General features: G+C 36.2%; 1 protein-coding gene across 1 annotated transcript in view; it reads left to right on the plus strand.

Moving 5' to 3' along the window:
- Positions 1–14,693, plus strand: part of NKAIN3 (sodium/potassium transporting ATPase interacting 3) — a 165,317-nt gene extending 150,624 nt beyond the window's left edge. The window contains exons 4-5 of the mRNA XM_085572136.1: positions 9,998–10,081; positions 13,685–14,693. Coding sequence (XP_085428262.1) covers positions 9,998–10,081; positions 13,685–13,698 — 98 coding nt within the window. The 3' untranslated portion in view covers positions 13,699–14,693. The remainder of the gene's footprint in view (positions 1–9,997; positions 10,082–13,684) is intronic.
- Positions 14,694–15,330: the final 637 nt, after the last annotated feature.

Below are 15,330 nucleotides of genomic sequence, written 5' to 3' on the forward strand. Positions count from 1 at the left end.
CATACCCACAGCTTCCCTGATATGATGTGTAACTCAGCCTGTCTGACAGACCTGACAGACTTGCAGATGAATTAGCAGTTTAAGTGGTCAAAGTTCTCAGTGCCTTTTCCTTTATGCCATGCCTGGCCTGCAAGAGAGATGGTGAGGTTTCATCTCAGAAGAAATAAAAGTCCTACATTCTTCTTTACAGAGAATAGCCTCAAAAATTAAAACAGATCCATGCAGAGCTGATCCACCTCACAGAGAGACTGCCACTGACTTTTCCTGAATATAACATTTGTTCACAATTCTAATAGCACTAAGCTTTGAAATACAGCAGTAGAAAATACAAAGCTGCTAAATTCTTGTTTTAAGGGAGTATTCATGACAAAAATTATACAATATGAGTCCTTTTTTATCTAGTGGGTTCCAATGTATGTAATCATACATTATAGCCTTAGAGGATATTCAAAGTACCTAGAAAAGTGGGTACTATAAATTAAAAAAGAGATGAATAACCAGCAGTCAGTGAAGTCAGTGAAGTACATTGAACCAAGCCATGAATTTCAGGTCATAGTCAGGTAAATTTTGAAGATAATTTTATTTTGTAATGTATACTTTCTCAAAATGTGGAAAAATAGAAAAAAAGTTGAATAAGATTTAACTATCCACCACTTTATACATATTTGAAAATCTCAGGTCTGAATCTCATAAATCTAAAGGCAGGCAGCATCATCCACCAAGAAAAATTGATGGTTTTGTTTGGAAGAGAAAGGGATAAACAATGATTACTGACAACATCAAAGCAAGAGATCCTTGAAAATAAAGACCCTTGAAAATAAAGTATTGCTAGAAGTTCTTAGATGAACCACCATCACAGAGCAAGAAAAAGGAGAAATTATTAGTTCAGTCAGAGCATGATGCTAATTAATACCAAAGTTGTAGGTTTGATCCCTGTGTGGGCCATTCACTTAAGAGCTGGACCCAATGATTCTGGTGGGTGCTTTCCAGAATGATCTGTGGTTAAAATACTGAAAATAATTTAGGTAATGGTTGGTAGACATTATTTTGTGAAATTCTTACCTCTTCTTTAGTTCTCTTTACTGTGTTTCTGATATCATCACAACTTCAACCTTTCATAAAGAAACCTTTTTAAATTCCTCCTATTTTAAACTTTGATTTGTTGTCTATATGTTGTGCTTTTTAGATTTTATTGTTGTGCTATTTCAACAGCCTTAATGGTTTCAGTACATAAGATAAGCAAGATTTATAGCAAGAGGTGTTGTCTTAAAAAATCAAGAAATATAGCTTTTATAGTTTTCCAGCTGGGCCAGTTGGTCAAATAAAATATATTGCTTGCTCCTAGAAAAGCTGTTTTTCAAAAAGGCTACATTATATTAATTGCATTCAGTCTGTGTTGCTGATGTGCTTTATTAACTCTGTATCATAACAAGTTTTACTCTGTGATTTGGGTCATAGCTGGACTCACTTCAAACTTCATTTGAAATTCTTTTGCCTTGAATCAGTAAATACACATTTGGTTTTGCTGGCAGAAATTTAATTTCAGTTCATCTGTGTTTTTCTCAGTATCACAGACTAGATACAGCAAAATTAAGTGATACTGTGTGACTCTCACGATTTATATGATGGCTCTTATTCCTTGGCATTGATTTCTACTCATTCTCTTTTCCTCCTTAATCACAAAAATCTTTTGTCTTGAATGACTGAAGTTTTAGAGTTACAAGATTTTCTGAAACGTGTGTTTTTATTTCATCTTTCTTCTGGGAGAGTTTTTTGTAATGACTGAGGGCAGTATTGCATTATCTTTCTTTTTCATTAGCAGATTGATTCGCTGGTGGCTTCAACGTGAGTGTTAATCCTGTTACAGACTCCAGACATTCATCTTTCTCCTAATATGAAATGATGCCACTTTCTAACAATGAGAAAGCCATTTTCCTATCCATCATGTTTGCTAACACGTGATATTTCTTTTTTCACCCCATCATATATGAGAAGACCACTAGTTATTGTAAGCTCCCATTTTATAATACTCTACCTTCTCTGCTCTATTTTCAAAGCTGAAAAGTCATTTTATATTTTGGGGTGTTAAAGAGCTAATTTGAGTTGGTGATAAAGATGGTAATCTCTATCCAAAAGCAATATTAAGAGATGAGAAAGTTGACTTGAAGGTGAAGATAGACCAGGGGAAAAAAAGGAATAAAAATATGAGGAGCAATAGATTTCCTCATTTGCAGAGAAAAACTCACAGAGAAAAATGGGTACTCATGGATGCACTTGGATGTGATTAAGTAGTAAACTCAGCAGATATATCCAGAATGGCTCTAAAATGCTTGATGGTCATACATTCTGGGGTGGAATGAGGAACTTAGTGCATTAACTGGGGCTGAAAAGAACCCGCACATATTTAAAATGTAAAAACAGAAAGTTACTGTATCATACAGAACAGAAAGGAGAGAACTGTAGCATTTCCTTCATTGTTTTCTATGTCTCTGTAGTTGGAGAACCATTTGAGTCTCAGCCAAGTCTCTGGTTTCTTGATTTGCAGGTATTCTGCTTGGCCTCCCAAGTTCTTTCCACTGTCTCTTAAGCCTGCCAGGTTTGCTGCTCCCCACTGCAGACTCTGCTTGAGCAGGCTGGCAGCTCCTTCTCTCTCTGGCTTGCACCCTGTGCTGTGCCATGAACACAGACACACTCCTTGGTTCACTTCACTTTTTATGAGACAACGATACAAACACATGGAGCAAATATCATGTCACAGAGGATGATAGTAGCAAATTTCAGAAGCAGCCTTTCATCCCTAGGAAGGTGGGAAGCTGGGAAAATCCAGAATCACCCAGTGATAAGAAGAATCCTTCCAGTCCTGTAACCTAATTTTTAAAAATGAAATTAATGTTCTGTGAATGTGTGATGTGAACTTTCTTCAATACAAAGAAATCCTTTCCTCCAAATGTCATGTGTTCTAATATGTCATGTATTTGATCTTGCAAACACTTTTCTCTAGGATTTTTTTATTTAATTATTCATTGGGGTTGAACAGGTTCAGCATTAATTTTAAAAATAGGGAACACTAATCTCATATCAGTGGCTTGTAGTTAAGCAGCTGTGGTATTCTTGGGTGTATAGTAATGAAGCAGGTATAAATATTTAAGTGTTGCCTCAAAGATAAATAATTAGATCATACTGACAAATAACAGAAGCCAAAAGAAATTCTGTGGATACAAATAAAGTCAGGCCAGGAACAGAGCCCTGTGGGACTCCAATGATAGGGAAAAAAAAAACCTAACATCTTGAAAGAACAAAACAACTAACCTGCAACCTTGCAATGAACTCTAAGTGGAATAGATCAATTCCAATCGGTCTGAGATCTGCACTGAACATGTTTGAAAGAATGCTGTAGTTTATGGCTTCAAACTCAGCAGTAATATAAAGACACACTAATACATAGCAAGTATTCCTGAATCAGAATACCAAAAAAAGATCAAAGCATAACTTCAAAAAGCAGATTCAGAGTTGTGTCTCTTTTGAAGTCAACTTGGACACATTTATTGTGAAGATCACATGTCTGGAGGTGTGCCTGAAGCTGTAACAGCCTTCTGTACAATAGCCTTGGGACTATTTGAGTTGCTATTTTATTGGATAGATTGGATGGATTACTGGATAAAACTCAATGACATTTTTCTCTCCCAATATTGTGTGAATGTAATTGATAGATGTAGTTTCTGGGCATTTAATGCCTTTTATGCATGGCTTATTTTTCCTTTGCAGGGCTAATTTCTACATAGGCAGTATAGTAACTTAAAGAGGGAATCACAGAACATTCTGCACCAAAAGGGAAAAGATCAAAAAGGGTGCCAGAAAGGGAAAATAATTAATTAGTGAAGACTAATTTTTACCCATTTTGCGTCTCTAATTTTCTCACTGTATTAAAAATTATCTAGGAAGTTTAAATTAGAATTGTTTACAATTTAGTTTGGTCATTTCAGGAAGAAAGCTACCCTTCACTGAGATTGAAATCTCAGACTAGAACTAGCAATTGCACCTTTAAGTACAAGCCTCAGATAAAAAAAAAAAAAGCTTTAACTATTTGAAATGCTTTTAAATATGACTTCCATATATTAATATTCTAACTAGAATGCTAAAATTTTTATTAAAATTAGGAACAGAAAAATACAGAAACCTATGAAGGAAGAAAATGTATCAACTGACAAAGTTTGAATTGCATTGCTGAGAGATAACATAAGTCACAGCCATCTATGCTGAGATGTACAGGATGGTTGTTGCCCAAGCTGATAAATATTTAGAGTACAGTATAACACTTTAAAGTAGAATGGAAAATTATTTCTCATCAACTCCATGGCAGATAGCGCCATGTCAGGAAAAATAAATGTTTTCTAAAGCCTAACGGAAGCAATTTATACATACCTGCAGTGTAAAGTATATATTTTTCTTTATACTAAAATAGTGATAATGAACTTGTAGTAAATTACTTGATAGTAAATATTTTCCTACATGCCTTATGTGTGATAACCATACTTTTCTAGGAACTTTTACCATGTAGTGGCCAGGAGTCCTTAATGACTTGAAAGCAATCAAAAAATACTTATTTTTAAAAATAGGGAACATTCATTACTTTTAGGGGGGGATAAAACAGCAAAATACTATAATCAGACAGCCTGCCACTTAGTTTTAGTAGTGGGATGGTATGCCTGTAAATAGTTTTCAAAGGCAGAGAAGAGTTTTGAAAGATACTTTCAGATTTGAAATTACTGGGGAGGTCTGGGTTAAGAAGCTTTGAACAATTTTCATTTCCTAACATCTTGGATCTTCATACTTCCTTTGTCTTACTGGACCGTCATATTCCTTGGAGAATAAATTATATTGATATCTTGGGTGTCACATCACTGGTAAAATGATAACAGAGTTTCAGTAGCAAAGATCATATATAAAATTTCCATGCCAGTGCCCTTTCTAAGGCACCTTCTGAGAGGATCCTTCTTTTAGTGCAGCCCTGTAGAGAAGTGTGGTACTTCCATGTTACAAGGTAAAGCAGTTTTTAAAATTATGATCTATCCCACTGGTGAAGACTAAGAAGAAAATCTGGTGCAAATATCTTAATAATTACTGTGGGACATTGAAATATCCCCCCTTCTAGCTTCCAGTAATAAAAACTTAAATAAAAGGTTGTCTCTTAGTAATTTTCTGCCACTTTATCCTGTTTTAACCTGATTACCATCTGCCAGTACTTTATGGAGACAGAGCAGCAATCAGAGTGCCACAAATGATTACTGATGTCTCTTCTTCTCACTTGCTTAATTGTCCTGCACATATTTTCTCTCCTTTAGTCCTCTGCATAAGTGAAAAGCTATTCCTGTGATCCTGCAATGGAATGTGTGATGCTTCTGCTACATAGCTTGAAACTTAGGTGCTCAGGCTTAGTATGAAGAGGGGAAAATGGGAGTATTGGCTCCAGAGAGATAACTGGGTCAGTCCAGCTTGTGCACTGAAGGGTGTAAGGGCAAGTCTTCTCTTGAGGAGGGAAGGCAACGGGAAGAAGTTTTACCAGGAAAGAACATGCTTATCTGGAAAGTTTATATAAGCTACAAGTACAAATTTTGGAAAGTCCAAAGTTCAGACTTCATGCATGTAGCACTGACTTATCATCAATCCCCAGTTTTGCTTCCCATTCCTGATTGATTTTTATTTCTTTTCTGTGTGTTGCACCCTCTTCAGTTTCATGCCTTTTCTTAATGAATGTAATTGCATTGATATATTGCAATTCAATAAAAAATCTCAGTACAAGGAAAATACTTTAGTGCAAAATAGTATTTGGAACCCCATAGGTTAAGAAAATCTTCTGTAGGTAAAAATACAAGTTTAAACACCTGTTAGTCTGCCTCTCTTTTGGAAAAGGGAGGTGCCAACCATTCGAGGCATCAGCTTTGGGTCTTACTCCCATTTATAAAATAGGGAAGCAAGCACAAATAGAACATAAGCTATTCCAGGCTAAGAAACTGCAGCATTTCCTAAGAACTATGCTATGCCATGTTGCTGCTCGGTTCATACTCTGCACCTCCATACATGCTTAGAATTTTCCAAGTTTGAAGGAAGAAATTAGTAATATTCCAATGAGCTGACAAGATCTGGCAGCTGTTTGCACAGGACCTGCCAGCAGATCAATGGGATATTGCCAGAGAAGCTGAAATCCAGATGAGAGGGTGGAAAAGGAGATTGTTTTTTTCTGAGCTCTGATTCTTTAACGCTAAGTTCAAAGGAAAGCAAATTTTAACTTGCATATGGGTGAATGCACTGGATAAATAGTAGTAAGGCAACCCAAAATGTCATCTGTCTAGAAAAGAATAACCCTCAAAATCACTGATGACAGTGGATACACTTTCTTCAGCCAGCAGCATACTGCACTTCTCTCAGTCGGGCAGATGATGACAGCCGCTGCTCTGATATGGCCCGTGAATGAATGAGCATCACTTTAATGGACTGCCTGCGGTGGACAGCCAGCACAGATTTGCACTTCCAAGCACAGCAGGTAGTGAACTCTAAAGGAACATTTCACACTGGCCATTAAGCATCCAGCATGACCACAAAACTGAGGTGGCACAAGGAGAGAGCAATTCCCTGGGAATAGGGATCATGTTTTGCAGCCAGCTGCAGATAAAATAACCAGCTTCTGCTGTAACCTGCTATTATCTGTGGGATGCTAAAAAATCCTCTCCCTAGGATTTTAAGTTTCTCTCTGTGTGACTGTAGTTAATGACTGGACTACATGGGGTGTTTGTTATTTAGTGACTGAATATCCCTACTGCTGACAAGTTGTACTTGGTTTGGTTTGAGTTGTTTTTTTTTTTGGGGGGGGGGGATTTGGTTGTTTTTTTGTTTTGTTTTGTTTTTTTAATTTAAAGCATAGTACTATAGAACTGTACAGAACACGCTTTTTAAATTGAACTTTCTTCCAGGTTTATGCAACTTTCTGAAGCTATTTAATGTAGTCCTGTGACTCCATGGCAAAAAATTATCCATAATCCATTAACCAGGCAGAAATAAACAAAACCAATTATTTTATATCATCCCTAAACCACTATTTTCCTCTTGGAAAACCTACATAAATGTTGCTGTTATTTACAGCTGACCAATTAAATAGAGGTTTGTATGCATCCAAAAGTTCATTCAGTGTAAAGTTTTAAGATATTTGATGCCTGCTTAGACTGAAATGAACATAATAATGTCTTTGCCTCCAATGAAAATAAAAACTCAATTTTCTATGTTTAATGGCCACATGTGGTCTTAGTCCTGGAAGACTGTTAATTATAAGGGACAAAAATACCAGATAAAATCAAAATTAATTTTTAAAACTAGAAGTAACTTATAATTCAAATAATTGATGACAAGTCTTCAAATTAAAGAGCTAGAAGCCGTAAAATAGAGTGCAGAATGAAAAATGGCACATTCCATTGCCTTGTGTGATAGAACAGCCTCTTTCCTTGAGAATGAACTTCAAACAAATTTTAAGGTGAACTTCAGTTTTAATACTGCAAAAGAGAAAGCCTTGGCTAAACAGGCTTGAGCAGCTCATCTCAACACTTGCTGGATCGTGCTATTAAATATATTCTCCTTGTTGGAACAAAGAAATGTCTGTATTGTCAATCATTAATACACCTCAACTTAATTTCTTACTCAAAAAGATTTGTTAGTAGAAAGGCAAGTTACTTTAAATTCTCTCCCTGCTTACAATTGCAGATAATGCTTGTGACTGCTGAGAGGAATGATGTGAGCTTCTGAAGTGGTGAATTGCCTTAAAAACATTATTTTAGCTCCTTGTGTTAAAATGTGTTCAATACAAAAAATTTTTTAAAATGACAAAAACTTCCAGACAATTGTAAATCACATTACACTAAAAGGCATCACCAGAAAAAAAAAAAAAAAAAAAAGCCCTAACAACCTAACAAAAAAAAAAAAACACTGTGGACACAATTTCTTCTAAAATATTATTTAGTAAATATATACTGTATTAGATATCTAACATTTAGCTCTGAGGTTCCCAGCAAATGAAGGAGATAGATCTGTTAAAACACATCCAGAGGAGGGACACCAAGCAGATTAGAGGGATGGAGCACCTCTCTTATAAGGAAAGGCTTATAGGAGAGAATTGGGATTTTTCAGCCTGGAGAAGAGAAGGCTTCAGGGTCACCTAATTGTGGCCTTCCAGTACCTGGAGGGAGCCTACAAGAAAGATGTAAAGAGACTTTTTATAAGAGCATGTAGTGACAGGATGAGGAGGAATGGCTTCAAACTGAAAGAGAGTAGGTTTAGATTAGATTTTAGGAAGAAATTCTTTATTGTGAAACTGAGGCACAAAAGCAGATTGCCCAGAGAAGTTGGATGCCCCATCTCTGGAAGTGTTCAAGGTCAGGTTGGATAAGCAGCCTGCCCTAGTGGAAGGTGTTCCTGTCTGTGGCAGAGGGGTTGGGACTAAATTACTTTTAAAAACTTTTCCAACCCAAACCATTCTGTGATTCTGAGATTTAACAATCAACTTTTACAACAGTTCATCTGCAACTATTTCCTCTGTTAGAATTTGAGCCCACTAGTGCTGAAGTAAATTTTGATGCATGTTATGGTGTATAGTGACAACATTCTGAAGGAGAGCTGCAGATAGGCTGGGGCAGGCACCCAGGCTCGGCAAGCTCTTCAGCACATTATGTCCTGCTCAGGAAGTTTTACGAGCACAGTCTTGGTGAAGAGGTGATGCAGTATGGTTGAAGTACATCAAGGTCAGTTTTCAGCCATTTCTGGACTCAGGAGGAGAAGCAAACTGAAATCAGGAGCATTTCCACAGATTTCAGTGGGTATTTCATTAGTCTGTCAGTCTCTAAGCCTCATTTCCTCATCACCTCACCCTGGATAGGCACTCTTTTTTGGTCTACATAGTGCACACATTGACTGGGAAAGAACTGCTTTTTCATTCATTGTTCATCCAGCAAGTAGCATAATGAGTACCAAAATTCTGCTTAGGATTTTTGTCTATGTGCCTATATATAAACAAGTGGAGAGGTTGCTTTCCATGCAACCAAAGAATTCTACTGTACTGTGGATTTGTCAGCTGTGGACATGTCTGCAAAAGGTCCTTTGAAATCAACACAATAATCTTTTCCACTAACCTGCTTTTAAGATACCTAGGATAGCATGAAATTGTGGCCTCTTGGAGCTGCTTAAAATCTAACCAAAATAACAAAATACAAGACTCAGATTGAAATGTCTTTTTAAAAAAATCATTATTACCATAGAAGGATCTAAAAACTTCTCAAGAGCACATTATTTCTGACATAGAAAGTGGAAGGATTCTGAAAAGGTGTCCTGACCCCACAAGTTCGTCCAGAGAAGATGCTGCTGCATTTTCATATTTAGTGATCACTTGTTTATTCTTAACTCAACTCTTATGTCTTTGATTTTTGTTGATGCTTTTCTACAAGTCCATTGAACCTGTAGAGTTTAGATGAAATTAGGTTCACACGCTAAACTGTTTCCATTGCCTAAATTTCTAAACACTTATAAAGGAGTTTAAGGGGAAATATTCAATTATGTATATATATATATATATACACACACAGACACACATATATATATATACATATATATACTGCGATTGCCCTAATGAGAATCAGCTATTTTACCCCATAGTGGTTTCACTTTACATGCTCTGCACATCCATGAATGCTCCTTTTGCACACACATGAGTGTGTATGTCTGCTCATCCAACTGCTGCCTGTCTTTCCAGGCATGGGGCTAAGTAGCCCCCAAGGAAGACAGAGCATGGAACCTTCTGTAAGCAGTTTCCACAGCATCTTTATCTGCTTGGTTTATTTCTTGTATGCAAACCTGTGCATGAATTTTTTTTTTCTTTTTAAACATAATCTGCCCACGTTTCTTTTTGAGTTGACATATTTTCATTTCCATTTGTTCATTTCTGGAACTGTTGTATTTTCAGTTGATTTCATAGGTGGACTTGACACATACTCCTACCGACAGCCCCCCCAGGAACATGTTGAGTTAAAGCCTGTAAAGCCTGTAGGTAAGGTTCTGGTCCCATGGACCACATTAATCCTTCTAACTGAACTGAACTGAAAGCTAACCTTCTCCTAAAATAATTTGGGCATCAGAATACTGATAATTTAATTACATTTTAATTAGAACTTAATTAAAAATTAATCCACATAACAAATTTGAGTAAGGACACTTTGTCATTGGTGGCATATCTGCTAAAGCAAGGATTAGGAGATATCATCATGTCTGCCACATCGTGCCTCATCTTAACACAGGGAGAGGCTCTCACTGAAGGATGGAATTGCCTCCTTGCTGCATTTTTAGCAAGAAAAGAGCTGGTTTAGAGATTCTGCAGCTGCAGGAACCTTAATGAGATTAACCCATTTATAGAAAAGCAGTAGTTATTACTTGTCTAGCTACTGAAAGAAAAAGTTTTGCTGAAAAACTGCTTGTCATCTTAAAATCTATCTGTAGATTTTCACTGAAAGTTAATTATCTCTTTGTCATCACTTATTTTTTTGCACCAAAAAAATCATTTTCATAGACTCTTTGTGCTTTGCTACCTAATGAATAAGGTTGAATGCGTATCTATTCTTTTTATCTGGAAAAAAATTGGATATGGAAATATGGGATGACATTACTAGTCATTTTGGCAGAAGCTCATATAACTTCAAGTAGATGGCTTTTCAAATTATTATTGGTAAACCAGAAGTTGTTAATTTGGATATTCTTTATGGCTGGAACTTGTTGTGATGTTGCTCTCTGTCTTTAAATTTACCTTTGGGGGAACTTGTTGTGATGTTGCTCTCTGTCTTTAAATTTACCTTTGGGCCTTTCATGCCTCTTAAATGCAGCATGAAATGCACACACAGCTAATTGACTGAAACTGATTTAATGACTCTATTTTACTTATCAGTTAACACAATTAGAATGGGATAAAGGTTTTTTCCTGGTGTATGCATGTGTGCACGTGCCAGGAGTTTTAATTTAAAATGGACAATTGCTAAAAATTTTTTGGAGTTGGAACTTGACACCTTAACTTCGTGATTTTATTAATTTTTGCAGGTTTTTATAATATATTTTAGTCATGATGCAGCATTCAATTTGTAAAAAATAAACAGAAACAAAATTTTGCTAAAAAGTTTTCTAAATATTATAGAATATGAAGGCCCAAAATTATGGTGTATACTAGAACAGGAGCAAATAACACATTAAGACAATTAAACAAAGTTATGAACCTTCTGATTTTTGACTAAGTACATGCTCTACATTGAAGTCTACATTTCTTTAGTAATATTTCATTAAGTCTCTATTTTGCTGCATTTTCTGTGATAAAGGTGACTGCAAAATGGGGTTTTAACCTTCCGAATAAACTGCCAGACTAAAAAGTTAAATTGATATCCATGAGCAAGAAGGCCACACCTGCAACATTTACACCTCTCCACAAAAGATTTTCATCTCTAAACCTGCATTCAGATTAGCTTTAAACATCAAGTGCATAAATGTTTAGTACTTTCTTAGCAAACTACTATAATTAGAGAAGATAATAAAAGACTTCACTAAATATTTACAAATACATTCCTGCAAAATGTATTCATTTGTTTTGCAGTAGAAAAGTCACAGCATCTGCTAATTTGTTCTTGATAGGAGATTTTTGATAAGTAGCTCAAGGGATTTGGGGGTTGTTGGTGATCTTACAATACTGGAGAATAAAAGTTATCTTCCCACCTCCTATAAATGTGTATCCTTGTACTGCTGGGGGCCCTCTCTGGCCTCTTTATTGCTTCAAGTAGTATAAAATTGGGACAGAAATTATATTTGGTTTTCTTCTTTATTGATGTTTCAATTGTATGTACTGAAAGATATAGAGGACCTTTATCTAAGCTGGGAGGGAAATAATGTCAGTGATCAAACTCTGAATTAAAAGCCATATTGCTGGAAATAATTTGGTCAGTGGATTGTGCCAGAACTTTGCAGATGCTTATCTCTCTGCAGCACATTAGCCTTCTTGACTTCTTTTGATAAGTTAATTGCTATATGTATCAGTTATATACAGTCTGAAAATTTTTAGTATCTCTAAAAAGTGACTTCTGGTGTCTAGGCTGTGAAAAACTCCATTTCTGAGAGAATTCTCTTAGAACTGAACATGAATAATGCTTGCAAAAATTCATTAAAAGCCTTTATAAATGTTATTTTATAGATGAAAGCTTGGCTATATATGCCTTTTTCTCGTCCCTTTTATTTCCCTTATTTCACTCAAAAATTAACTAAACATAGCCCACTGAAAATACAAGGCTCTATGGTCTCATCCAAGCTATGAAGACAGTCTGCTTGTATCAAGTGCTCACATTCAGTATAATGTCTGCTTAGTGCTCCCGTAATTATTAATGATTAGCAAGACTAAGATTAGTTTTCCTTCTCACCTCTGAGAAGAAGTTAAATTTGAACTTGTTCCCATGGGGAACAATTTTTAATCCAAATACTAATGATCATGGCTTGCCTGTTTGTTCTTTGTTCTGCCTGTAACTCCATTAGGCTATGGGACAAGGAGAAGCAGGATCTTTGCCCTCAGCCATGCAGCTTCAATTAAGATGTGCGTAAGGCAGGAGACAACAGGGGGAGTAGGAAAAAAATCATTGTGTTCCCTTTGTGCCTAAAGCATATGGTCTATAAAGAAGACTGCTGTGCCTGTTTGAATCACAGAATCAACAGCCAGGTCGCTCAGTAATATTTAGAAACACTTCATGTACTGATCTGTGGAAAAGAGAGGAGCATTGTGGCTAGCAGGAAAAAATAAGAAGCTACATTTTGGGTTGCATTAGAGGTTATTATTTTTAATAATAATTATATAATAATACATGTTAATAAAATAATATAATTGTGCTGTAATGAGAACAATGTACTAATATGATAATGAAAATTTTAATTATAATTGTAATAGTAGTAATAATAATAAAATTAAATAAAACTACTACAGCTTTGAGCAACTCTATCTGGACAGACACTGAATCCCTAATTCCAATTTGGCATGTCCCTAGCCTTTTTAAGAACAATACTAATTTGTGCTTGTGGAATTGATCCACTATATGAGAAACGGTGCCAGTGGAGAGGTCACTACTCTGTGATAAATCTGGGTGATCCTGTCCTGTTTGTATCTTCTCCTGAGACTTTACCCACCTTTAAATTGCTCTGAAAGACCAACACAAATTTTCCAAGATTACACAAGTGAAAATGGTTACAGGGAGTCATGTGAGAATACATAGATTCAGCAGATGTGTCACTGTGGTGAGGACTATAAACAGCTCAAATGTCTCATGCTGTTGAAATATATTATTCTAAAATAAATCTATTATTGTATGAGCTTCAGGTATGCTTTACCAGTTATGGGACTTCTCCCAAATGTTTTCTGCTTTTGTGGTATGCATAGTACAAAGCTACTTCTTTGTACCAGCCATTTATTCTTGACCATATAGGTGAGTCTCACAGCTGATGAAATTATTGACCTTGTAAGATTTATCCACTTGTTCAATAGTTACTAACCTCTCAGCTTGTATGAATTTACAGCTTATAAACTAGAAGATAAACAAAATAGATTTTCATTTGTCAGTAATTCTTATATCCTGCTTTTTAGGTCGAAGTAAGTAATAAACATGGACTCAAGACTTCTGCTGCTGTAGCTGAAGAAACAGATTTTAGAAAAAAAGACCAACCTTGTGGCTCATCATTCTGGAAGAAACTCACCACACCTGTTCCTCACGGCATGTGGATTGTTCTTCCCCCAGGCTCAGTGTCATTATCAGCGTTGTTATTTCATAGATCCTTGTAGATGATCTTGAATTTTTAAATAATTTACTTATATGGACAGTTGTAAATTGTAAATTTTTTTCTTTTTTAATTTCAGTATTTTTACAATGTTTAGTGTTGAGGCATGAAAAGAAAACAACTTGTGAAAACTAGGAGGAGGGTGCATCTTTCTCAAAAGTTCAGTATTTTTTGACTGAGAGGATCATACTGTGCCTGGTCAAGATTGTGTCAGTAAACAGTAATTTTGACTCCAAAATACACAGCAGGAGTCAAACCCTAATAGTGATCAAGAGATCATTTCGATGCTGTCTTTAGAATTCACAGTGTCCACTCCTTGCATTGTTTGAACTGCTGAATGCAGTAGGAATTGATGTATGACTCTTCTTACCCAGATGTTCAAGCACTAATGTACTCACCTAATTATTACAATTGACATATGACTCCTCCTTTCCTTATCTCTTGTGCCCCAAGTCCATCTTGAGTAGCTGTCTCTAGTTGGAAGAGAAGTAGGACAAGTGCCCAATGGATGTCCATCTCTAGGAACCCTTACACCCAGGGCTGTTTAGATGTCTGTGATTTGCACATTTTTAAACTCCTTTCCTCCCTTCTCCCAGGAAGAAGCCAAGCATGAATGTACAGTACAAGGCACCAACTGAAGCCTTAGAAGCCTCTGGGGACTAATTTTCTCTTAATTTAAAAGTAAACAAGCAAAACTGAAAAAATGCGTGTAAAATTTTGTAAAGTTATTTGTAAATACTTCTAGACAAATATGTATGTAACTGTGGTACTTTGTTTTCTATTCTGTCACCACTAGCATAAAGTGATACACAAAGCTATTTTCTCTGGAGAGCTGGCAGTCTTTTTAACAGAACACTTTGTTTCTTTCATCTTAATTACAATATAAAGTGCTGAGTAGATTTGTATGCCCCAGAGAGACTCATCTCTCTGCAGAGCCTATGTGCCTCAACATTGAGCAGAAACATCATGTGGATTTCGAGTCTGTTTGTGGTTTTGCACTTGTATCACTTAAACGTTTCACTGGGGAGACAGCCAAGAAGGCTGTTCCTTCTGGCACGTGTTTCTCTACCTCTGCACAAGAGACTGAACAGATCAAACAAATTCCTCCATAGAAGCCCTAAGAAATCCTCAGCTGGTCTAAACAATATTCAGGTCCTAAATTTACAGTCTTCTCAATTCTGAGCAGGTGAGAGCTAGAAGAGAGCTTGTCTTGATTCTTTCCTTCCTAAAATCTGTGTAATTTACCAAAATAACCTATTGGGGATGCTAATAAATACAGTGGAAGTAGAGTCTAATATTTTCAGATGACAAGTCTAGTGGTACGTCCACCTGCTTTCCAGCTGGTTTACTTAAAGACCTCACCAACTTTGGAAAAAACACAACCTGAACTCCAGTTAATCTTCCCTGAAACTGAGTATGACATAAGTATTAAGACAAAGTCAACAAGAAATGGCA

Source organism: Lonchura striata, chromosome 2 (assembly GCF_050655825.1).
Source record: "Lonchura striata isolate lonStrDom1 chromosome 2, ASM5065582v1, whole genome shotgun sequence".
NCBI classification, from domain to species: domain Eukaryota; kingdom Metazoa; phylum Chordata; class Aves; order Passeriformes; family Estrildidae; genus Lonchura; species Lonchura striata.